General features: G+C 36.6%; 1 protein-coding gene across 3 annotated transcripts in view; it reads right to left on the bottom strand.

Moving 5' to 3' along the window:
* The window catches only part of NPAS3 (neuronal PAS domain protein 3), a 591155-nt gene that overhangs the window by 46604 nt on the left and 517608 nt on the right, over positions 1-26943 (bottom strand). For all 3 annotated transcript variants that reach the window (XM_059849891.1, XM_059849892.1, XM_059849893.1), the window contains one exon: positions 8193-8311. In XM_059849891.1, the coding sequence (XP_059705874.1) occupies positions 8193-8311 (119 nt within the window). The remainder of the gene's footprint in view (positions 1-8192; positions 8312-26943) is intronic.

The following is a 26943-nucleotide window of genomic DNA, read 5'->3' as shown; positions in this document are numbered from 1 at the left end:
CTGTGGGGGGGACATTTCTGAAATGCTCTGTGCCTTTTTTTTCCTCCCATTTTGTCCAAAGAATAAGTACAAAAAATGTTGTTTCATATGACACCAAAATAGATTAATAAATTTGTCTTTTAAGTAAATGATGGGCTTGAACCTTATGCAAACACCTATTCATGCAGAAAGTGAATAGCAGATGCAAACTGGTGCTTAATGCATCAGCAAATGGGGTATTTTCATTTTCTAATACACTTTGATCAAACATAAAGAGCTACAGTGAATAATGATTCCCTACCAATTTTACATTTACTTATAACATCTATTGCTTCAAAGTAGTTGGTAAAGTCTTCAGGGTGTACACATCTATGGTGGCTATGAAAAAATATTAATCAAATTGGAATAAGAAAAGGTCTCTATATAAGGCTGGAGGGGTTTGATATAAGAAGAGCAAAGCTTTCAAGGAGCCAAGCCACCTGCCAGACGAGGAGGTGGATGCTGCCAGTCCTGCTCTTCTCCCAGGAACAGCAGCCCCAGGAAGCCCCCCTGGACTAAATGCAAAGGGCAGGAAAATCTGTTTTGCTGCTGGTACAGTACTTTGTTTTCCTTCTAAGGAAAAGAATTTTGGAGTAGCTCTTCTACAGTCAGTTGTAGGCCAGTTGAGAGCAGGAGTTCATATTTTTCTGGGTTTTTTTTGGTGGTTTTTGTTTGTTTTGCTTTTATTTTTGTTTGTTTTTTAACTTTGGTTGTTTGTTGTTTGTTTTGGTGGAAGTTCTGCTAAACTTCACACTCTCTGGTCTGAGTACTTTCTTCTTTGGCATCTCACTTTGTGTATTCAGGGCAATCATCAAAACAAAGGAAGTACCAGCCTGAGAAAATGAAGTGTGATGCACTGGAACACAGAGATGATTTGACAATATTCATGCACTAGGAAGAAAGGCTGAGGATGAGGTACAGCATGTAATCACAGTTGGCTCTGACACAAACAGCCATTGTTATCTTTGGCAAGTTACTTGATATCTTGGTATGTTAGCACTTTCAAGACTCAGACAAGTGTTGCAAAAGTACATTCATTAATATAAATGAATTTATAAGCAACAGGAAAAAGCCAATAAAAAAATACTGCTTTGCACAGGCAAAGGTGAAAGTTTGAAAAACGTAGAAATCAATGTATGAGCCTATTGTCTTTTTTCAGCATACTTTTGGCAAAAGCAGTGAACTGTTGCAAGTAATAGAGATAAAAAGGTTAATAGTGTCTACATTTGGACATTTAAAATAATCTTTAAATTACAAAAAAAAAGGGGGGCCAAAGCATCTACTGGCAGCAGTTATAAAACAGTGAATTGAGGCAGAGATGCAAGCAGCAGCACCACTCTGTCCTAAAGCAAATCTGGCTTTGTGTTCTTTTCTGTGCTCCTGTGAAGGGCATATTCCCAGTGATTACCAGTAAACAGCAGTAAACAACATTGTGGATAACTTAAGAAAACCCTGTGGACTGAAGAGCTCTTTTTTTCAGTAGCCATTCCTACCTGGGAGCACAATACCATTCTCCCAATGTGCAATAAGAGGTATTTTCTGGTTCCCTCTCTGCTGAGATCCCATTGCTCTCATCCTACTCACTGAGTTTTGCTATTAACACCACAATGGGTCTCACCCTGCACTATGAGTTCACATGACTACATAATTAGTGCTGCTTATGAAAGTGTTTCAAACATTTTCTGTCTCTACGACTCAGTAACACTTGGTTCTTGAAAGAATACCAGAGTTGGTTTGAAACTGCTCTCTGTCCATTCTGAATATTTTATTCTGTATCAGAATAAATCTTGTTCTCACAGTTATGTTGGACACACACTGACTTTTAAAAAAGGAGGCTTCAGAATTATGTTGCTCAAAAACCAGAATCAAAGGCAATTACTGCTAATTTGGTGATAATATTATCTTTTTATATCCCTTATACTTTGATAATAGAATTCATGAAAATAAAACATCTCCCAGAAAGCAATCTGTGCTTACTCAATTTTATATTTTCTTTCCTTCCAGAACTCAGACTTTATTTCCCTTTTACTCAGTTTGGAGCAAACCACAACTCTGAGCCCATCTAAATATATAAGGTAATGTTTGAGGAGAAACACATCCTGATAACAGGTGTCACGAATACTACAGCTGCAGTCATTGTGAGGCATGATTAAAGCTTGACTCTTTCTTGTACAGAAGATTGCTATTAAAAAGGCCTTTTATATAACACTAACTGGTTAATTTCAATAGTGCTACTGCAATAATAAATGCCTAACATATATTAGTTTTTCCAGATGGTAGAACAGTGCTATAAATCCCATTTAAAAGATGCTCAGCCCCATTTTTTTCTTTTTGAGGAGATGGAATTCATATCTACTGAACACATTAAAAAAGTTGGTTAATGTATTTAGATGCTGAGGGTGAACCAAGCTTTTCCAGATAGCTCTCCTAATAGAATCTCACAGTTCTACAGCAAGGCCCCAAAGTGAAACCCAGTCTTAATCTGGTTGCAGACCATTATTTCTTGAACCATATCTTTATTTCTACTAGTAGATACTTCATAAGATTCAGATTGGCCCATTAGTATTTTGTTCTTTTTGGAGTCGTGCTGCATCTTTACTAGCTAAGAGAGTTCCTTTTGACAAAAAGGTCATCGATTTACATGGGTGAATTCTCCATCAGTTCTTTCTCACTGACAAATTACCTTTAAGTCTTCCCAGTGCTGGAAAGTCTGGGGAATGCATGTGCTGACATTTAGAAAACTCTTCACATAATGCTTCCTGATGTTGGTATCTTATTCCTTCTTCACTCAATTAAAGAGGTGTGGCAGTAACCATGTGATAAAGTACTAAATTCTGCAGTTTTCTTTCTTCCTACAGAGAAAGGTCAGGATATCTTTCTGGGACAGAGTGTCCCAGAATAAAATACTTGACAGAAAGGATTTCAAGGGGGAAAAAATATTAGAAGAGGAGGCAAAAATTTAGGCTAAGCTGTAAAGTGGGATAAGTGAATTCCCTCATTGGGAAGAGGGAATGAAATCTGTCTCTAACAGAGGCCGCATCCCAAAAATGTGCAATCATGAGACTATTCCCTGTCTTCTCTTTCCTCCTCCATCCTATCCTCCTGTCCCCATGAAGCAGAAGGTGCTTTCCTGCTATGATATATTGGGTCCTTAAAGTGATTTTGGAGTAGGGAGATCTTGTTTCTGAATTCCAGTGAACCTTTCACTTGGATGAGAAACAATAATTTCAATTTTGGATTCAACCAAGAGAATAGTATCACAAGATGAGTCCAATGTAACTTTGTCTTTCTAACATAGTTTTTGACACTCTTGTCCTCTTGGACTAATGAATCCCAATTCTGCCAAAACCTGCATTTCAAGTGCTGAACTATGGTCTGCAAATCTTGCCCAACTCCTCAAGTTCTCCTAAAAAACCCCAAAAGTGAATAAAAGAAGGAATAGCATGACAAAGACTCACAGTAGAACCATGACAGGCATAAAATTTCAACAAAAATTTAAATTTCCATCTTCAAAATTGTCATTCATAGAATTCTAACTTTATGATTTGAAATACCAAATATGAGAGTACAGTCTCAGAGAATGTTTAATTTTAAATGAATTCGTAGAAAGACACTGTTGTCAAAAAAAAAAAGAAAAAAAGAATTAATGAGAACTACAAGACTAATTTGTGAAAACACTTTTCTGGAGTTTTAAGTATTATTTAAAATATATTGATATACCTCATGCAACTGATGTATGAGGTATAGCTAACCAAACTTACATCGTCCATTACTGAACTACAGAAATTAGATGTGCAACAAACCATCCAAATTTCTAAACTAAACTCACCAAACCCATTTTGCTTTTCTTAACATAGCAATTTACTTATTTTTATGCAGTTTGTCCACTGGAAGGGCAGCTTGAAGGTTTTCTAGGATGTCCTTAACTCTGCTGATGGGTCTCCAAGATATTTAATTGCCAGCTTCGTGGGAGATGGAGAGGCAACAGATGTTGGTTATACCACATTGAGAGATGGCCACAGCGCCAGTAAAAGCACAAGGCAGCCTCCTTGTGTTTGCTTATCCACTTCTGTGAGAGCTCATAATGAGAGTGCTGTTCCATAAAACAGTAGAGGAGTATGCATGGATATATACTAGCACCTCTGATGAGCTGGAAACAGCTGGCAGCTACTGACTCTGATGCTGCTTGATGCTTTGACTACTTCTTGAACCCCTGAGTTAAGCTTTGTTCAAGAGAACAGTATCGGGTCAGGAAAGTTTGAACAAAGAAAATTCTAGCACAATCTGATGGGCAAGTAAACATGACAAAACAATAATAGGATACTGTAGAGGAGTGGAAAATGTACCACTGGACCTGAAAAAAAATGATTTTGAATTAAAATTAGTTTTGACATATGATTGAGTAAGTCAGACAGTAGAAAAATTGAAGCTGGGAAAACTTTTAAGTGGACAGAACTGTGACCTTCAAAGGGAGGAAAATGAAAATAAAATCAAAATGAAGATAAAAAAAAATTAAATACAAAGCCATATTTCAATGATGAAAAAATAAACATTGAAAAGAAAGGAAGATGAGTTACATTTTCAATGGAGAACAAACAGTAAGTCTCTCCAGCGTGTGTCTCAGACAACAGCTGCAATGGTAACACATTCTGAATTTTGCAGTGAATGGAATTATAAGGTTTTTTTTTTAAATTTGTTTTCGATGTGTTTTATCAGTTGACTAAATTTTATTTCACTGTTTTTAAAGATTTAAAATTTATTAACTGAAAAATTAATAACTCTCTAATACTGTATGTAAACTCTTTTCCTGCAAACCTATGATCCTAAGACCATTAAGAAAGGGAAATTCTAATTCAGGGAGAGTGCTAGGGAACAATGAAAGGGAAAGAGAGAGGAAGGATTAATCATGTAATCACTTTTCCACTTACACTTTTAAGGTAATATAATTCATGGAAAAAGGCCATTACCTCCATCTTTAAGTGTAATTCAGAACTAGTTATATCAGTCCAGGAAGGGACTATAAACAGGTTCATCTCAAGTCAGAATTGTCTAGAGCAGGGTTTCTTTGAGGCATACATATGTGTAAATTTATCAGTCTGCTTTTTGTTACACCATTTCTTTTGATAGTAAATAAGTTTTGACTAGATCAACCTGAATGATTAATCAATTTCATTCTTGGACTGTTTTCACTTTTATGTGATTTTCCTAAGGCAGGGACCACTCATTCTCAAAATTGACTAAGCACCTTGTGGACCACCTGAATCATTTGCAGTCTACAGGAAACATTCACCAGCAGTCCTCAAAGCAAGGCAAAATGATGATGTGGTTCTGAGCTCAGCAAGAGTTTGGATCAAGACACAACTACTTCACAAAGATGAAAAAATTTTGTCATTGCTGGAGATCTGAATCCATGGGGAGCTGAATACCTTTGAGAGAGCTAAAATCTGACTCATACCACAGACAGTTCCTAGCACAGTGCTCCCAGGGAAAGGCTGTATGCTGATTCAGGGGGGTTACCCCCGAATCCCCTTCCAAGAGCTCAAGGGAGTGTGTTAGCCAAGAGCCCTTGCATTTTACAGATGGGAAATTCAGTGCTCTGTTGTATTCTGAAGGTGTGAGACACTGGCTCCTTAATCGGCCTGCTCCACCAGGATTTCCTGCAGGAAGTCTGCTGCCCATGATCCCAGCTGGCACAGTATTTCATGAGTAAATGCTGAAGGACTTCCAGGCACCTCTGATGCAGAACTTAGCCAGCTTTTCCCACGATCTTTGTTAATGTCATGCAACTCTTCTTCCCTGTTGATCATTTCTTATAGATGTACATCCATAAGGCTCACAAATATTTCTTAATTTTGGCCTTAAGTTTGTTCTAGTACTGGACTTTTAGAAATCAATTACTAAGATTCCTAAAAGTGACTTTTACTACAGCAGTTGAGTTTTACTATGCTTGTCTGATACACCAACTGACAAGGATGTTTAAACATGGCAGCTCTTACAGCTCAGTTAAAAGGATATTCACTTGATCCAAATTTTCTAAAATGAATGTACTATTTTTCTGGGCCTTGTTGTGGCCATGGATAATGATCCTTCCATAGGACACAGAGTGCCAATAACCAAGCTTTTGAAAAACTGTAAGAGTGTAATTCATATTGCTGGACACAGCTGAATTCAGCTAAATACTGCCAGTTACAAAATCCTTAAAAACATCAAAAAGCAGAAGAACTGCACATCTATTTTTACACCTGCCTAGGGCTTGTACACTGTTTATGCAATTTTTCTCAAGCTGACATGCCTCGTAAAACAATTTGGAAAAACCCCAATGTTTTATTTACAGGCAGTTTTGTTGGCTTTCATACTTTTTCTTTTTATCCATTAATTTTGTTCGGAAAAACTGGCTAAAAACTTATATCTGATCTTTCAAAACTAATTTTGCTATACTTGTGACATCTCAGTTATGGTTTTAAATGCTGTCATGAGGCATTAGAAAATCTAAGAAAAATCAAATTGTATTTACATGATAGACATTACCATGTCTTTTGAGCCAAGGGTCTATTGTGAATTTCAAAAATTGTATTGTAATGAGTAAAAACCCCACCTTGTTAAGCCAGTTTATATGTTCTATTCTGATGCTGGACTAAAATTTGATCATCGGGAGTCCAAGAGAGAGAATGACAGAGCCATTCACACATCTTTCTTTTTGTTCCTACTTAAAGCTGAAAAAAAAAAGTGAGACTACAAAATTCACAGACAGATTCCCTATGTTTTACCCATTATTATTGCATCAAAAATATCCAGCAAAGTAAGTTCTCTGTCCATCCAACTTTGTCCAAGCCTGGTGGACCATACCTAATAATGAGAATTAGTTTAGCTTCAATGACCTGAAAAAACAAGATCTCTTCCAACCCAAACCATTCTATGACTCCATGATGTGCCAATTAATTAATTAATTAATTAATCACTTCTTTTTCCTCCTAAGACACTTTAGTGTCAATACACTTCCTGGTCTTGGTATCTTCCCAGACTTGTAAGCATGAACAAGTGCATTCTTTCAGCTGTTGTCAATTAAATAGAACACAGACCAAAACTTGTGATGCCTTAAGAATCCATTGCTTTGGACCTAAAGCTAAAATGCTAAACTAATGCTAAAACTTCTACTAGCAACAACTTTAATCATCTTCACCCAGAAACCAGCCAAGAGCAGGACTCACAGTCACTTGCTTGCAAAGAAGATATTTGTGCTAGATTTTTACTTCCCAGGTAGCTACCACAATGCTATGTTCTCAGAGAATTTTTTTGGGAAAAGTGAGTTGGGGAGCTTTACTTTACAGCTTCTCTAAATCTTCCTCTAAAAACCGAAACAAAATGTTTGTGAAAGCTTTTAAATGAACTTTGACAAGCAACTTCTTTAAATACCCACACATTCTCAGACTTACTTTCTTGCACCACTCTTTTATCTTGTATAAAACTTAATGGATGACATATTTCATTCCACAAGTTGACAATGTTAAAAATGTGCTATTCCTTCTGGTTTTAGTATACTGCAGAGCCAGTGATAGCTACAGGCACTATGAGCGATATACGACTGAAGAAAAATGAGATTACTGCTGATAAGGAACAAGAGACTTTCATATCTTAAAAGACTCTGAAATCCAGCAAATATGATCCCCAGCAGCAGATGCCCCTCAGACAGACAATGAAAAGAAAAATGGTGGAAAAGTACTCAATGTGGCTCATTGTTTCCTACAGCTGGAATGGCAGCAAAATGAAATAGCATGCTGCCTGCATGAAGAAATCCTACCTCTCTGGGAAAAGCATAAACCAAAAATTACTAACAGTCTAATCAAAATGAGCAGTAATTTTCCACTGTGGGAAAAGTGATGTTACTCTGACTCACCTTCTTTGGTAAAAGATACCTTTACTTTGGAAATGTTGCTCTTTTGAAGGCTATCATGCTGCTATCATCAACATTTATCATAATAATGATCAATTTAATGGAAGTGCAGTACAAAAGCCAAACCTCAGGCTGAAAATATGTATTAATGATTCTTTAACAAAAGGAATGAGACATATGCAAATGTGAAATAGCTCCACTCTCTGTCTATTAAGGTGCTCCTGGAACATGAATGAGCATAATTTCAAGCTGTCAATATTTCATGTTACAGCGCAACCCTTACCTTGTATCCTGATGATTTGATGTGCACTCCTCGCTTGGTCAGTGTAGATTTCATTCGGATGAAAAAAGAGCGCTCTAGAGTGTTGTCAGTGGTTAGCAAACTGGGATTTGTAGATTCCACTAAGGAATAGAAAAAATACATATACACATAATTTAGATTTTATACATTCCCTCTAAGCTATTTTTCAGGTGCAATCCTTGAACTCACTAAAAATAAATGACTGATGGATGCTAAGAGTGTTGTAATCAATTTACCTCATTTAGAAAATGTTTATTTAGCAAAAAAGAAATTACAAAAATATACATATACTCTAGTATGTCTCATTTTCAAGTTATTTTTCCCATAGAATTTTTAACAGAGATTTGTCTCATTAACTCTTTCTTGCACAATTTAGTTACGACTGGAGTTGCAGGGTAGGTCTCTAGAGTGTATGACATTGATTTAAAAACTGTTTGTCAGTATTTTGTAAAAGGCAAAGTCTCACTTAGGTGGCAATTCTCTCCTGAAATAGGCTGCACATTCTGCAGATTTTTATTCCCTAGTCTCTCCTCAACTGCACTGATACCTGAGACAGTTCTGGATTTGTGTGCCTTGGTTTCAGTATTACTGAGGCTAAATTAGGGCCTTTATTATCAATAAAACATTAAACAACCTGAAGGCAAGAATTCTCAAGTAAATGACACATATTATTATTATTGTCATCATATCATCAATTATTGGTGATTAATTAGTCATTAATGAAACATCTTTTTAGTCCAGCTGAAGGGATATTACTGCTCACAACTAAGTTAAGCTCTCACCTGCACTTCTCCCTCCCTTAACTGCAACCAGTTAAATTACTTAAGACTCTCAGTATAAACCATGATAAAATAGCATCAGCACTGAGGTATTCTTTATACAATCTCTATGATTCGTATTTTTTAGCCCTGATGATCAATTTATCCCGAAAAAACTGTTAATGGGAAAATTCTGGAGCAGCTTACAATAAACAGGCATTATTTGAGATAAAAGAAATTCCAATTTCAGTGAGGAATTAACAAGGAATAAAAGAAATATTTTGAAATTATACTTCTATTGTTTAGGAGAACCATACAAACTACTAGTAGAAAGTGTTTAAGTATTTAAAGTGCCTTTTTTATGCAGTCAACAGAAGTGCAAAAATTTGTTTGTGAGCTAAGGATTATATAGAATTGTCCTTGATTTAATGTGGTCAACTTGTCTTGTGTTTGTGACATTTCAGCTCTGTTGTGATAACTGACAACAGTGCCCCTTTCTTTAGTGTGTCTCTTAAGATTTTTTTGTTTTAGAGAGCATGAATTTGATGTCATTTTAAATGTACAGCTCTTTATCACTCGAGGGAAAAGCAGAGCCATGTTATATTTAGTACTTTCATTTCTTCTGATTAAATATGAATTACTATGAAATTTTTCTCATCATCTAACACACCATAATACGCCAACAGCTTTTTAATACACTGTATAAGCACAAACTTCTGCTCTAAGAGTTTAATTTGCCCCTCTAATCCAATCACATCAACCTTATTTCTCTTATCAGAGATTCCCATTTTGAATTAAATGAGCTCATTAGTTTTAATCAAAAGCAGAGAGATCAAAACTTAAACGTAAATGCTTTAGATCAGAACTGTCAGTCAGCCGTGCAGTTCTATTTTACTAAAACACAAGATCAGAGACCCTTAGAACCAATTTTTTCTCGTAAGGGATGCCAAGAGCTTGAGGATGCTATATTCTTTTTTTTTTTTTCTCCCAAGGACAGATTATACATTTAAGGTTAGACTTAATTTAGAGTATTTTTTTTCATCCTGGTGGAAATGGGAAAGTATGCCATTCTGCTGTTGTCTCTTTCACATTTATTGGTGCGGGTCCTTGGAGACCTGAACAAATGTGAAGCCATCACAATCCATGCAACAAACCTGTCCTCAAAAAATTCAGCTCTGTTCAGCAATATCACATAAGAAATAAAACTCTGAAAGGAAAGGTATTTTTCAGGGTGTGGGACAGTGAAACCCTGAAACAGCAGCCAAAATCACCCAGATAGCAGCAGTACTGGTAAGGTGAGGATCATAATTAATTATTATTTTTATTGTACAGTACAGTTCAGTAGTTAAAGAGTACATTAAGAAGCCACAGCATGGGTGCTTCCTGCTGTGTGAAGAAATGCTAAAATCAGCTTAACAAGTGTAGTTGTTGTAGTCCAGCACATTATACTCTAGTACAGGCAGTAAGTACAATATGTCCTACTGTGTTCTAATGATAATTACCTAAACATACAGAATTAAACACATGATATCTTATGCTCAAAAAAAGATCAGGCTGAAATACATATGCAACATTCCCAAAAATGGAAATTAAAATTTCTCTTTCATACGCAGTTAAATGAAAGAAAGGATAACAACTGACATAGCATAAAGTGTACTTGGCATTGACATTTTTTAGGCTCATTTAATCATATATCATAAGATTAACATCATTTTGCTGTTATTATACTATGAACAAACCTATACATCTCTAAGTGAATATTATAAAGTACACATATTTTATCCAACAGACTGGAAGAGTGTCATAAAACATGTATTCTGAAGTGTTTTATTTTCTTTAACAAAAAGTATCTGAGACTGTATGTGCGAAACGGGATTGGTTACTGAAAAGTCCAGAACAGCTTATGAACAGCATTTTGAATTTCTCTCAAGAGAGAACCATTAGGGCTGATAGTGCAAATCTGCATTCAGAGTTGCACCCACCCATGGTAGGTACTATAACAATGCTGATGGTGATTATGCATGCAGGATTTTAAAAACAGGATGTGCACAGAACATCTCCATCGATGCCAGTGAGATTTGTGCAGGAATATTTGGAATATGATCCATTATGAATTCTCAGGAGTTGGTTTTAAACACCTACCACCGAACCTTTTCAATTTTTTTTTCAATTATGTCAAAGCAGACTTGCAATGTGAGGAATATCAGAATGAAACTCTAGCAATTAATTTTTGATTTTTTAAAAGAATGATAATCTAAAACCTTTAAAAAGCCTGAAATAAACAAGGTCCACTTGGCTTGATACTGTAGAAACAAAAGGCGTCTTTTTACACTGAAAAATAAGGCTTCTGGCTTGAATTTACTGAGTTTAAACCTACTGTTGAGTTATAAACTTCTGAAACTGTGAGTTTAGAATGCTAATTAGGTGATAAAAGTCAATGCTTACTGCATGTGAATTAAAGTATTTTACACTGTCAGACTTAGAAGTACAAAAAATAAGTCTGGGTTGTCTTTGCAAAGCAGGTAATTGTGTACTCTGTTGGGAAAGTACTTGCCTTTGTGTGCCCTTAAACATCTTCAGCAGATACTACTAAAGGAAAAAACGTCTTCTCTTTCTGCTCCAAAGCTGATAATGCAGGATGAGATTTCTAGACACAAGGAATGAATTTTCCATTTCAAAGGGAACGAAGCTGCAATCTACTGTACCCATACGGAAGTGTCACAAATGTTAAAAAGCTCAAGTAAGAGACACAGAGGCAAATGGGAAGATATTATGAAAGAGCAGCCAATTCACAAAACTGTTTTGTTATCTTAACTTACTGAGATTGGCTCTGTTGGTAAGAGCGTGGTGCTAGTAATGCCAGGGTTGTGGGCTTGATCCGTGTACGGCCATTCACTAAGGACTTGGACTTGATGATCCTTGTGGGTCCCTTCCAATTCAGAATATTCTGTGATTCTGTGAACTTCTGTGATTCTAAGCATTTCTTTGTGAACAAACCCTGTATCTCTGATCCCTCAATGGGCTTTGCTTTGGGAATGATCTTGGCCCAGATCCCACAAACCAGTCATGCATCGTTTAACTTTTAGCACTGGCAGAGTTCTTCTGATTCTTCTGATGGCACATAAACATGTCCATAGCTGTCTGGTGGACTGAGGTCCATGGCACCATGCAGAGGTGCTGTACACCTGTGTGCAGTCTGACTACTTTAATGCTATAGAGCAAAACAATGTCAACCAATGCAAATAATTGCTCTCACACAGCAACAGCACAAGTACTGTCCTTATGAGTGATTCACAAGCACATTCAAATTTAGATAAACAATTTTTCCCCCAGGAAAAAAGAAGTTCCACATTTGATTTATGTCTCAAATAACAAAAAGCTGCTACAGTAGGCTGAATAATGTTCACCAACTTCTGGGCTTTTTTCTTGACAAGCATTAAAAATAATTGAGAGGAGAAAAATGTATTTTTGCATGCCAAACAGAGAAAAAATAGGCTTCTCATTCTTAGGAAGAAAGGAAGTTATAGAAGGAAAACCAAAAACCAACAAGGAATTTGAGATTGGTGGAAAAAAAATACCTTATGGTTTAACATAAAGGATTTTCTGGATTTTCTGGATTTTGTAGCATTTTAGGAAGGTTTCACCTGGCTTTCATTTCACTTCCTTGACAACATATGTCCATACATTTTTAAAAAGACATTCTCAAACACCAACTATACAGCCAGCTCTTAAAAGAGAAACAAAAAAAGCAAACATACAAAATAGTCAGAAAAAGGGAGCTCTTTTCCTGTTATCTTCCACATTTGCAAACCTCTTCTCACATTTTCTTTAAGTCTTATAAACCTTTGCATAGGGAACTGAGAATCATTATGTGCAGATGAATATATAGGTAATATAAATCTATCATTTTCAGTTTGACTAGATGCAGCTTTTAAATGTTTCTCTTTCTTCTGTGCAGTTTACTGTCTGTAACTAGGCATTAAAAGACTAAGAAAATTTAACCTTGATTACTTAACTGCCTTTAATCAGAAAAGTGACTCTCAAAAAATCACCATTTGCCAAGATCACTCTCTCTCAGTATCTTACAGATCAAATGTGATCATTTTATAAACTAAAAGATAGATTTTCACAACTGCTCACCCAACAAATAAAAGGTAAAAGCTACAATTTAAGACAATTTATTTCCAATAAGTGCAAGTTACCATACTTAGCAATAGTGCAAATGAATGGTTTTAAATGAAGTGGGTTCAGGCTGATCACAGGCTGAACATGGGCAAGTAGTGGGAGCTAAAATTTGTCCTAGGAAACATCTGCTGAAGATTCCTTGGCTACTTGGATGCACCACTTTGGCCTATTTGTGGACACTGGGAGTCTGCCTGGAGACCAACTAAATAGCAGATTCTATAGGTGCTCTCTTGGTCTCACCTGTGTGCTCAGCACCCTGTGAAATCAAGGACTATATGAACTACTTATTTAACATTTTGGGTGGCAAAGGCTCACTCACTCTTCCAAAGCAATACTATTTCTAAAAGGAGGAATAATATTTTTGCTGCAAACTGTCCCAGTTATAAACAGGAACTCGAATTCCTGAATAACCAGATTTGGGTCTGAAATTCATGGAACTCTTAGGTGACTGGGTAAAACTCATAAAATTTCTGTTTTGCAATTTGCTGTAGAACTGAAGAAGTCAAGAATTGGACTGGATTTTAGGTGACTCAGTTCCATTCTTTCCTTTATATGGGGTGAATAATACTGGAAGCTGCATAAGGCATCACTCAAAAGCAGAAGATTCAGGACAGATCTTTCAAATAATTATGGAAAGAAAGATGACTTCTTGTAAAGAATTTATATCTAGGTAATGTTTTCAGACAAGATAATAAACTGTTCTTTTTTGTCACCCTATCTCCAAGATTAAGACAATACACTTTTCATGACTTATAGGCCTATTAGAAATTCAAAGGCATAAAAACTTTAAATGCTATCAGACTTCTGTTGAAAGCTAGATCTTTTAATGTTTTTTATTAGTTGTTTCTTTTCCCCTACTCTTATCTCCAAATTTTCCAGATCCAGCAACTGATGGTATGGCCTAGATTTTCTTATGCAAAATCCTTAATTTTTTGCAAATAATTTGACATTGAAGCATTACATGTAATATATTTATTTAATTTCCTTCACAATTTCTAAAGAATATGCTATATATATTTACATCTAGAGATAGGACTATTTTTATAATCACTGCAATTACTGGCCTATGGTCCACATGTAACAGTGCACACTCTTAAGCTTAGATGTTTGTTTGAAACTGGGAGAACAAGAGACTAGCTCAGATATATCCAAGTTTTTTTAATGTGATACAAGTCCATGCATTCAAGCAAAACACAACTCAGTGACGTAGCAGTGAATTTAGATACAACAGCCAAGGAAGTGAGAGAATGCGTTTAATATCTGATCTACTTGTATACTAGAGTTTGGGCATAAAAATGGCTGGATCTGCAGAGGAATAAGCCATGCTTTGCAAAGTTATCCTGTAGTATTACATATAACGAGCTTACCCTGTTTGCTTTTTAATTCAACTATACTTGTGTAGGAGAAACTGAAGTAACAACTCAGAGGCAGGCATTTAGTATTATCACAGACAGTTTTGAATGTTCTATTATCCTTGCAGGACCAAAGTAATCTGAACTACTCTTACTGGACTAATAATCACAGAATCACAGAATCCTTAGATGGTTTGGGTTGGAAGGGACCTTAAAGATTGCCTAATTCCCATGCTCCTGCCATGGGCAGGGATACCTTCCACTAGCCAGATTGCTCAGAGCCCATCCAACATGGCCTGGAACACTTCCCAGGGATGGGGCATTCACAGCTTCTTGGGCAAACACAGTGTCCACCTTTCTCATAGTAAAGAATTTTTCCTTGTATCTCATCTAAACCAAATCTCCTTCAGTTTATGACCACACCCCTTGTCCTGTCACTACATGCCCTTGTAAAAACTCCCTCTCCAGTTTTCTTGTAGCTCTCTTTAGTGACTGGAAGGCTGCCTTCTCTTCTTCAGACTAAACAATTTAATTCTCTCAGCCTTTCCTAGTATGAGAGGTTCCATCCCTCTAATAATCTTCTGTCCTTCCTCTGGACTGTCTCCCATATAGGTCTGTGCCCTTCCAGTGCTGGGAGCCCAGAGCTGGATGCAGCCCTGCAGGTGGGGTCTCACAGGAGGGGAGTAGAGGGAGAGAGTCCCTCCCTCGCTCTGCTGGCCATGCTGGGGATGCAGCCCAGAATACGGTCAAGTAATATTTTATTTAATGCCTCAAAGCTTTCCTTCTTGTGCACCTCCTTCTATTTCTTCTTCTTCCAATCTAGAAATGTCTTATCAGGCTATTAATTCTCAACATATGCAACTTACTTCCCATGTAAACTTTATCCCGCGGAACTCTTTACATATCTGGTAAAATAAAGAATGAGTGAAGAGCCAGGACTAAGCTATAAATAAAATATTGCTAAGATGAAACTATGAATAAGATTTTTGTTACACTATGACATTGAAAAACAGATTTTACAACAAATTTTGGTATGTCAGTGATCTGTGAAAGACACCGGGCTTTTTTGTTTGTTTGAAAACAACATGATAAAGATTTGTTATTAACAGAGCTAATCATGATAGGAAACCTTAACTCTAAAAAGTGTTTGAAAATGTTACAGTCTACTGGGCTTCAATCCATTATCTAAACACTCACAAATGTACCCATACTCATCCAATAGACCAGAACAACTCTTGAAGAGCTGCTATGGTCTTGTGAGTGAGTGGTACATAAACCATCCTGCCTTTGAAGCTCAAACTTCCCTCTACACTTTTACATCCAAGGTTAATTTATTTTAAACAGTGGAATAAATAATCTGACCCGACCTGGTTTCATATGAGGTCTCATATGAGGTCAGCAACACTCCAACATTTTCAAGGTGTGGTGAAAGTCCCAAAGAAAATTAGCACAGTGATAATATCTCCTTACTATTTATTCACTTTGCAGTAATCCTAATAAAGTCTGAAAGAGGACACACCCAATGGATGGGAGAGGTCCTGGTATTAGGAGAGTGTAGTATCATAAACAAGAGTACATCTCTCCTCTGTTAAGGAATGTTTATGGAGAAAAGAAACTGGGAAATGAGAAAACAACAAAGGAGAAAAAAAAAAAAAAAAGACACTGACTAGTTTTGAGGGTAAAAACTTCACTGAATTCCCCAAGGGCTTTATGGTCCTGTGAGGAATAGAGGACTAGATGCTTAATCTCCTTTGAGATGTGGCTGGTTTCCACAAATTAAATGATCATTATCCGTGCTGAGAAGCTTCTTATAAACAATTTTTCAGCATTTTGTTTCCGGACAAAACTGCCATTAAATGCTGATGTTGCTCCCCCCTCTTTCTTGCACTAGAAAACCGAGGGTATTTTTTCTTTCTTGCTAGTTTTCTGCTCTTGCCTAGTAACTTGTGAATCATTAACTGACACTACAGAGTGTAGCTGTGAAAATAACTGTGGTTTAGAGCTGCCAATAATGGCCCACTAAAGTTCCTTCCCAGCACATGGCATAAAAACACCTCCAACAAACATTAAAAAGTCCCTTCTGATGTTGCTTAACATTGCCAGCCTGCTTGGGCTTAAAAAGCACAATAAAGAGGTTGCTTTCCAGATTTTCATATGCCAAATGGGAGGTGCTTTTTGGTGCAGCTTTTCCCTGAGGGAAAGGAGAGCAGCTGAGTTACCTCACACCGCAAAGTTGATGTTTGGATGATCCCACTCTAGGGAAACATATACGAGTGCCACAGTCAAGCTGCTCCTAGTGGATGTGTCTGTACTAAGCAACTAAGCAGTAGCAAAGTTCAAGAGAAAAAAAGGAGCATCATAAAGATACTCTTTGGGAGCACATGACATCCAGCAAAAGCCATTATGCAGCAGCCTGAGTATGCCAAGGAACAACAGCATGAATACAAAAAGTGAGTGTTTGAAGTCTTAGTGGAATTCCCTGAAAATATAGCCACTTGAGGAATCTATTTCTTCAGAAAATACCTTTTGTGCTGCTGGGATATTTGGGGGATTCTATTTTCAATACCTGTGTTCTGGATCTAGTGGAGCAATGCTTTTATCACGACTATAAAATGGTTATGAGCCAATTCCTCATATGAAACAGTCAGTAACAGTGGAGCTTTTTAATGACAAACATGATGTCAGACAAAGGGCATCAGGACTTAGTCTTTGTACTACAATACTAAATAACAATACATAAACACCTTTGTGAAAGCAGCTTGAAACCCCATGTTTTCTATTAAAAAGTCATGTTCAATCTTCACTGTTGATAGAACAGAATAGCTAACACAGAGAACACTGTATATCAGAAAGGTCAATAGTTATTATGAGCTACAAATATATTTTTTTCCATCCTTCAGGCTGTTTAGCGCATATCACAGCATGAGCAGCTGTCTTCTTTAATGCTTTTAAAATTAGAATCCCAAAGAGGAAGAAAAAAATTACATTTGCAATGATTGCTCTTTGCTTTTGTAAGTTTACTTTAATACACTATTTTATATACATGAATCTTCCATGCAGCCTAACCAAGGGGCAGTTACTGGCTGCTAGTATCTGCTGGATTGTTACATCAATGCATATAGAATCCTGACAAAAAAATCACTTTGCACAAATTGTGTAACCTTGTTGAATAACCTGTCTAGAAAAGTACGTAGCTACTGGGCATATGTTTAAAGCAGGAGAGTGCACATGTGCAAACACAGACTGATCTGCTAATGGTGAACAGTTACTGGCTCAGCAGCAATAAACAGGGGGGCCACCATTTTCTCTTCACACACTGAAAAAGGAAAAAGAAAGGGTGGTATGACTGTGGCAGCATTTGACCTCTCACATTTTTCAAACACGGCAAGTATCTGGGTTCATCTTTGCTAACAGTGAACAACTGCTTAACACTGCACAGAGGCTTCCATTCTCTTCTTTGGATTTCTATCATGTTGGCTCTACCAAACTGTTCCACTTTCCAAGTTTAAGCTTTTTCTGAATGCATATTGGTGTGTCAAATGCAAATAACTACTCTATAAATATTTTGAAGCATGGAAGGCAAGAAAAAAATTTTCTTTATAAAACAAATTTTAGCTAATTTAGAATGGTTCAATGATAAGAACTCATGCAAGTAGGATTTACATGCCATATGTTGCAAAGAGAAAATAGGTATAAATGTCTAGAAGAACTGTCATAAGTTTAATGTTTTGTTTATAGATAACTTCATCCATCACTGGACAGTCAATAGCAATAGGCATGGTGCTAAGCACCATGTCATGGCTTCAGAATAATATATTTCAGAATATAGTCAAGTGACACTTGTTCTTACACAAAATGTAAGAAAACATATTTTCACATACTCAGAATCTACTTACCCCTGTCAAAACCAGGATTAACTAACACTGGTAATTTTCAATAAAAAGAATGATGGAAAAAATGAAGAAATATAGCCTTTCTCATACTTTGCCAAACAATTAGCATTTAAAAAACCTCATAAATATAACTATTACTTAAACATGAAGACACTTATGTCCTCTACCCTGTGCATCCAAGTGTATTTCAGAATGCCATTAACATTTCCATCATCACAAGATTCTCGGTGCAATTGTCCCTTCTCATCTGTTATATTGACACTCCATGACCTGGTCCAGGATAAGATGAATCAGACAGGCTGCTAATCCTGCAGCTTCTGAGGGATTTGCTAGCACAGCTGGGACAGTGGGTAGCTGATGCTGTTGGGATGTGCTGCTCAGCTGGCAGTGCTCTCAGAAGCAGCCCTCACCTCCAACACTCGCGCTCCTGGCTGAAGAATGGGTAAGGGACCCAACTGCCCAGGTTTCTCTATAGCTTTGTCCATTGTTAGAACTGCTGCCTTGTTCCTGTTACAGTACTTTCTCCTCAGGGCAGCATATTAAATAAAAAATGGCAACAATATTCCTAAGGTACGCCAAGAGAGTTCTTATACAGATAAGTTAGCACTTATAGATTTCTTTGCTTATGCAGAATTTATAAAAAAGCTGAAAATAATGACAAGTGCTATGCCATTGAAATTCAAAAGGAGTTGAGAACAAGTATCTCCAAATATGACAGACTTGAGTCTGCTGAAGAAAAAACCCCTAGGGGTAGTTTCTGTGGGCTGCAGCCATGCATTATTCTTAGAAAAGTATTCATTCAAATTATTTAGTAAAAACAAATGTCAAGTGGACAGGACATCTTACTTTTATTATATTTTCTGCCTTTATCTATTTATTTTGCACAGTGGAATTAAGAAGGTTTTTGACAGACATAATCAGAACCTGTCATATAACACAGGAAACAGCATGTTAAAAAATCAGCCCACACTGCAGATATTTTGGCATATTTATCACAAGACTTGAATAGTAAACACTTAACAGACAGAATTCTGGGGTATTTTTTGGTATTTTTTAACAATAGGAACATTGCCTTTTTTTTTCCCATAATGCCCCTTCAATTCAAGCGCTGGACAAAACAAGGCCAGGCCCAAGATAATAGAAATAAGGTGATTAATAAAAATAGTTTTGCCTTTTTTTGATAATCCATTTTTTCTTCCTTCGGTGTTTGCAAACTGAGTAAATTGAAGAATGAGCTTTTAGGCACCGTCAGAACATGGTATGACTGGTGAAATTTCCATGGTAGAGTATTTTCTGAGTTTTTCTGAGTTAAAAATTTTCTACATTGTATCTTCACAATCCTGGAGTTTGAACTGTTTCTTTTTTCTCCAAGTCTGAAGATCACCCCATGGATTAGTAAATGATTGAGGATTGTCTCTTAAAAGACTCTTTAAAAAACTGTCAGAATCAACCCGAGACAAAGATTTATTATGAACTATTTAAAGGGCTTAATATATGTATCCCCAAAGAGCCCTTGGAGCAAACTAGAAAGAAAGAACGGAAATCTCAAAGAATGGGAAAAATCTCCAATGCCCCACTTTCTTCACACCATGATTACTGTTTACTCAAAGGATAAAATGCCTAACCTGTCACATGCAGTCTTCAGAAGATATATTATTGCTGATGTACAGTAAAAACCCAAAACAATGAGCCTTGACAGCAATATGCCTAAAAAAGGCAGCTGTAATTTGCTTTCTAACCTGTCCACTAACACACTAATGTGGCTACATCTTGTAGAAAATGCTGATCTCCTGACCCAGACAGCAATCAAACAACTGCCAGAGTGTTTGCTGTCACACAAGCTGTGACCATTACCTTAATTACACGTTACCATGTAACAAACCTTCTCTAATGAGCGACTCTTCTCCCACCCGTGTGCCAGCTAACCCTTCTGTCCTTGAGGAGCATCACTGCAGATAACTTCAATTTGAAATTTGAAAAGCATATTCACATAGAGTACTTCCCATAGATAAAGATATGCATTACATAAAGGGAATTATAAAGAAATGTATAATATATAATTGGTAAACTTTAAGTGAAGCTGGATATGACCTTTAACTATATGTTCACATATAAATAGATCCATCTTTCCATATGGGAAGTACCTAAAAAGTTTAGGGAAGTACCTAAAATACTTCCACAATGACATGTTTCACTTTGAAACTAAGCCCAAAGGAAAGGTACGTGAGTCATGGCTCACACAAATGCTTGTTTTCCCTCTGTGGTACCGACTTCTAGCAGATTACATTTTCAGTTCACTTCTAGTTTTTATATCTTTTCCTTTCCCTCCTGTTATCAGCTGTTAGGACATTCCCATTTAACTTACAGGACACCATACCCTTGTAAACAAATAAAAGCTTCTCTCAGAAATTATCTGTGTTCTACCTCAGATGCAGTACTGGAAAAAGAGGGAAAGAGTGAGGCATAGGAATCTGGTTTTGGTCTACCCGGGTTATTAATCTCTCCTCGTATGGGATAGTTTGAACATTTTAGCCCTTCATAGGGCTAAATGCATATCTTAACCTAAATAATTCAGTGGGAAGCATCTGCAGACTTCCCATCTGCTGTGTGTTTTACTTCAGTGGGCAAAACACTTAGAAATGCAGCTATTACATCAAAAGAAGATCAGGAGGAACATGAGAAGGACCTAAATAGAAGTCAGAGCAGACAATTGAACAGCAGAGCAACAGGCTAAATTTCATGCAAACAAGGGCAAGATGTAGCACCCTTTTGAAGAAACAGAAACTCCTCTATATTCAGAAGCTTTAAATAATTTTAACAAGGAAATAAAAGGAAATGGAAATATCTCAGTGAAAACACCTGCTCTGTATGGAGACTGTTATAGCTAAAGATTAAATGAGATTTTAGAGGACAATAAAAATAATTTTAAATTAATAATTTTATAAAGAAAATATTACTTTTCCATTATGTAACTTTATGGACCAGACTTTAAATTTGGTATTGTGTTTATTTCTAGTCATCTGTTATTAAAAAAGAGAATAATGGAAACAGAAAACTTAAGTAGAAGGACATCTGAAGAGAGATTAATGGGATTTTAAATATGTAGCTTTGAGAGCAGATAAATGTGACAAGAGACACATAAAATAATCAATGATACATAAAAGATAGGATAAGAACAGAATATTTTCAATAAATTGAAGGGAAAACACATTTTGATCTGATAAACACAAAATTATTGAAATACATAATTTTCACCACACAACATGTAATCTATACAATTATCTATTTATCTATTTATCTACTTTAAAAGAAGGACTAAATATCTTTGAGGTTAACTAGAATAACCATGCTATACTATGCATAACAAAATTTACATGAGACATCAAGTGTTCTAAATCAGCTTATATGGGACAGTTACCACACTGAAGATTTTACATGTGATTGGGAAGTATTTAGTACCAGCTACTCTAAATGATAAGATAGTGGGCTAGATAAATATTCAACATTCACTTATATAAGTTCCTGTGTTACTAAGAAATTCCTCTTCCATCTAAAGATCTGTAGCAGGAAATGCTTCTCTTGTTTACTCATCCCCCACTCCCCATGGTTTATAACTCTCCAGTAGTTTCTAAATATTCAGTAGCACAGAAAAAAAAAAGAGTCCTTCCAGAAAGGATATGTAACTGTGTGGTCTTCTCTTTTCTTCATTTGCTGGCTTTGAATTGGAACATTCTTATGACCTTTCTCTAGAAATTATAAACAGCAACAGAAAGCTGATTTGTATTAAGGTTGGAGTAAATTCTGAAGCTAAGGAGAATTGGGGTGAACCTCTTGCCAGTGCTTCTCTTCTTTGAGTATTCAAAAATTTAAGTACTTTCAGCTGAAGTCATTAGATGTCCTTGAAGGGACTTAACATTCAATGACCATCTTGGTAAAGCTTCTACAGGTACATTAACCAAAAAAAGAAGGTCAAAGAAGGTGTACCTCGATAACAAATGCTGGAAAACTGGTAAGAACAGATGAGGAGAAGGCTGAGGTACTCAACACCGTTTTCATCCATTTTCAAGGGCAACCTCACTTCCCACATCTATTGAGTGGATGGACAGCAGGATGGAGATTGGGGGAGTAAAGTCCCTCTCATTGTAAGTAAAGATCAGGTTCATGACCTTCAACCTGAACATAGGTAGGTCTGTTAGATACAATGAGACACATTTCACAGTCCTGAGGAAATTGGCTCATATAGTTACCAAGCCACTCTTGATGAGATTTGAAAAGTCATGGTAGTCAGGTGAAGTCCCAGGTGACTGGGAAAAGGGAAATATTGAACCCATCTGTAAAGGTGGAAAGGAGGACCCTGGAAACTACTGCCCAGTAAGGCTCACCTCCGTGCCTGGGGAGGTCATGGAACAGATCCTCCTAGAAGCTGTGCTAAGGCTCATGGAGGACAGGGAGGTGTTTTGGGACAGCCAGCATGGCTTCATCCAGGGCAAGCCCTCCCTGACCAAACCTGTGACCTTTGTGATGGGGTGACTTTGTAAGTGGACAGGGAAAGGGCTACAGATGTCATTTATCTGGACTTCTGTAAAGCCTTTGACAGGTTTCTTCCCAACATCATTCTCTCTAAATTGGACAGTATGTTTAGATTAGAAGAAATCTTTACTCTAGGAATAGGATAGGAAGAAATTCTTTACTATGAGACTAGTGAGGAACAGGTTGCCCAGAGAAGTTGTGGATGCTCCACCCTCTGAAAGTGTTTCAGGTCAAGTTGGATGGGGCTGTGAGCAACTTGGTGTAGTCAAAGGTGTCCCTGTCCATGGTAGTGGGATTGGAACTAGATTTTTTTTAAGATCACTTCCAACCCAGCTTATTCTATGGTTCTATGATGGTTTCTTCAGAACTGAGAAGTTCCATCCTCCAGCTGGCCTAAGATGTCTGCCTTTGCTGCATATACATTTATTTATTCAACGTGTTTTCTACATTTTCCCCACTCTACTACTAACACGGGAAAAAGCAGTGTGCAAAGCTTGCCCACTGCCATGATAGGATTTCTTTATGAAGAATCTATGCTTAAATTGATATATTTAATCACTACACATGATCTTTAAAGATAAAAGATTGTTATTACATAGCTTGTATAAGAATTAATGCTTTGTAGAGATTAATAATTATAAGACTGTTTTCCAAGAAATTATAATAGAGATGTAGCATATTACGTATTGCAAAGAGTTTTGAAGTCAGATTATAAACATTAAAAACATTATTATAAGAATTTTAATTTAATCCTGGTACATTTTTAATGAACAATTATGAGGTAATTGGGGAAGACCATGAATCTTATGTGCAAATATATGAATATTATGTGCAAATATATTCTACAATACATGTATGTCTTGCTACAAAGAATACAAATTGTAACAGTGAATTAACATGTTTGAATGAAATATTACCTAAATTCTTATATACTGTAAAATATAACTTGTTATATGAAATCACTTTTCATAGCCAAAAGGTAATATAAGACCAACAGTGATCCATGCTCTCTTTGTACGCCCTTAGTCACAACATAGATCATTAAATAGCTTACTGGTCTATGGAAAAAGAGTTTTCTAGGTCAAAAATTTTAATTTCAGAGTGAATTTGATTAATTAACATTTTTATCAAAATATAAAAGAAAACTCTTATGTCCAAAAGGATTTTGTAAAAAATATTTGTTTTTTTTTCTACTTGGGTATTCCAGATAGTCCTAGAAAATCCCAGCACAGTGCAAATAGTGACTTCATATACTAAATGTTAGTAACTGCTTAATATAATCAGGTGTTAGAATAATGATAATGATTACCTCATCATATTGGTAATTTTTGCATTCTGTTAGCAAATTTTGCTTTTGCTAACATGATGCAAAAGTTGTTAATATAATGAGTCTCATTGTGTTAGCAACTTTCTATCACATTAACAAAGATTAAATTTGCTAATGTAATATGACAGTCACTAAGGTAAGATTAGTGTAAACAGCGACCAAAGTCTCTGTAGGCCTCCTAAAGGTAATGCTGAACATGTAAGCAATCCTCATTTGTTTTCCCTTTGCCAGCTATACCTTGAGTGCCCTAAGTGTCACATCCATGGGCACTCCCTGAACGTGCTCCAGGAAGGTCCGCTTTATGGAACACTGGCAGCCATGAGACAATGATTAACTTTTGATGCAAAATCATCAGCCATAAAGTGACTTGTTAGAAGATAAGTGACTCATGCAAATGGATCAGCTGATATTTATACAACATCGAGATGTGTTCATGAAAGCTGACATTAACAATATTGCTGATTAATTTATACAGGACCTCCCATGAGGAGCATACTGATGCCTATAGAAATATTGAAGAGTTACAGCAAATATCCTTGGACTACATTGCTCATGATGGTCTCCCAAAAGAGACTTCAAATGTTAGGAATTTATGGCATAAATGCCACAACATTTTAAGTGACAAAGAGCCTGAATACAGTGATCTTTTCACTTGTACAGCACAATGTCAAAATGGCTGCTCAGCCCCTACACACCTGCACAAGTGACTTGGGAAGTAAGGTATGATATGTATATGTAAAGGAAAATTCAGGGGCTTTAGCTGCATCAATGATCCCTCACTCCTCCTGTAACACTGGCACCATTCATGTTCCCGGGGTAATGGTTTCACCTCCTTGACCCAGACTTCAAAGGAGGATCCCAGACTGGAGGAGCCACAGAGAAGCTGTGGCCCTCAGCGAGTATGGACATACAGGTCCCTCTTCTCAGAGGAAGCCTAACCTTGCCTAAATGGTCTGATTTGAATGAGCATCTGAGTAAGGTGCTATGTAAAAGAAGAACTGTGACAGACTGTTACTATAAGAGACTGGAGCTTGCTCTCACCTTCTATTTTGAGACTTTTAGAGACTTTTAGGACAAACCACATACCAAATCTGATCACTATTATTCTTATGTCCTGTCTCAGAACAATCTAAAAAATGTAAGTGCTCTTTCCTGAAGTCTACATGCATCCAGTGTTGGAATATACCAGACTACAACATGTGGGTGCCAAAATGGAATTCTTGTTTGACAGAAGTGAAAATGAAATGCAACAGTTAGTCTACACAAGAATTATTTACAGTAGCAAGCAGTTAAACACCACTAAAATATTCTGAGGAGAAAAACCAACTGTTTGTCTACAGTCTAGGGTGAACAACTATGATATGAGAAAGGCAGTAGACACGAGCTTTCAGTGGATAACCTCAGCACAGCCTCATGCAAAGAATGGCAGCCACTTGATGTATAGTCTCTCTTCCCTTCAGAAAAAACACCAGTAAATTCAGGCCATATGATGTAATAGCAAAAGCTAACAGCAAGCAGGATTCCTACAGAACAGAGCTGCTGAGCAAACCGGCAAACCAGTAAGTAAACTTGACAACTGTGCAGATAAATAAAATGTATGCTCCAAATTTTCATTTGCTTTATGCTTGGTTTGATTTTATAGCTGTTGAATAAGTTTTGTGGTCAAGCACTAAAAAATTAGAACTAGCACACGTGGATCGTGAGAGCTGTGAAGTCCCAGATGCAATGGCACAACTGCAGGTACAATAACCAGCTATCCAAGTAAAGGAACAGGCTGATGGGGGAGCTAGATATTTAAGAAGGTTCATTGAATGAATACAAAGGGCCTTTTGACATCAGAGGAACTTAAAACTGGATTCACAGCTTTATGTTAATATGTAGATTTCTTTTACTATAAACAGCAGGCTGAACTCAAGAAAAACTAGCTTTGTGATAAATGATATTTCAGTTCATAGTACTAAAATATAAAAGGGAACAATCATGAGTTTTCCACTTCTTTTCCTTCAGTTCTTGGAATGCGATTTCTGTGAACAATTGTTTAATTAGAAGACCATTTCTTTCAGTGAAGTGTAAAAGTGAAGCCCTAACCACTTATTGTTATGAACAGTATGTGGTTTTTTCTTTGTTAGAAGTATTTCTGGGGCTGATTCATGACTGAATTCTAATATGGCAAGCTGTATTCTGCTGATCTAAATTGCACTGGCACAGGTTTGTTTTTTTTTTTTTAAATGCAGAAATCCTATTCTATCTTGGCCAGTTTATTTGACGCTGACAGTTCATAGCTGAGCGGTTCAGAGGAATACACAGGTGAATTCCTTAATTCACCTCACTTGACAAAAGCAGGACCTGATCCTGCAAGTCAGCTTTAAAATTGCATTTGGAAGCTGTCATGGAAATCATGTGAGAGAAAAACTGGTTCTCACCATTTCAGAAAATTAGGTCACTTATTTAGGACATTAAAAAGAACTTAGGAGTTATGACTTGAGGCACACATTATATATTTCTTTGCCAGTGTAGTCTCCCTACCTAGTGCAAAGAAATAGATTCCTAATAATGTAATTATAATAAGCTAATCTGTCTTAAAAAGTTCCTTTAAAGACATATTTCATGATACAACTCTATGTTTATGCTGAGTTGTACGAATGCTGATGGGCCTTTTTTCACAAAGCCTCCATAGTGCCAAAGATC

Source organism: Haemorhous mexicanus, chromosome 6 (assembly GCF_027477595.1).
Source record: "Haemorhous mexicanus isolate bHaeMex1 chromosome 6, bHaeMex1.pri, whole genome shotgun sequence".
Taxonomy (NCBI): Eukaryota; Metazoa; Chordata; class Aves; order Passeriformes; family Fringillidae; genus Haemorhous; species Haemorhous mexicanus.
This window is presented reverse-complemented; position numbering and strand designations above follow the sequence as displayed.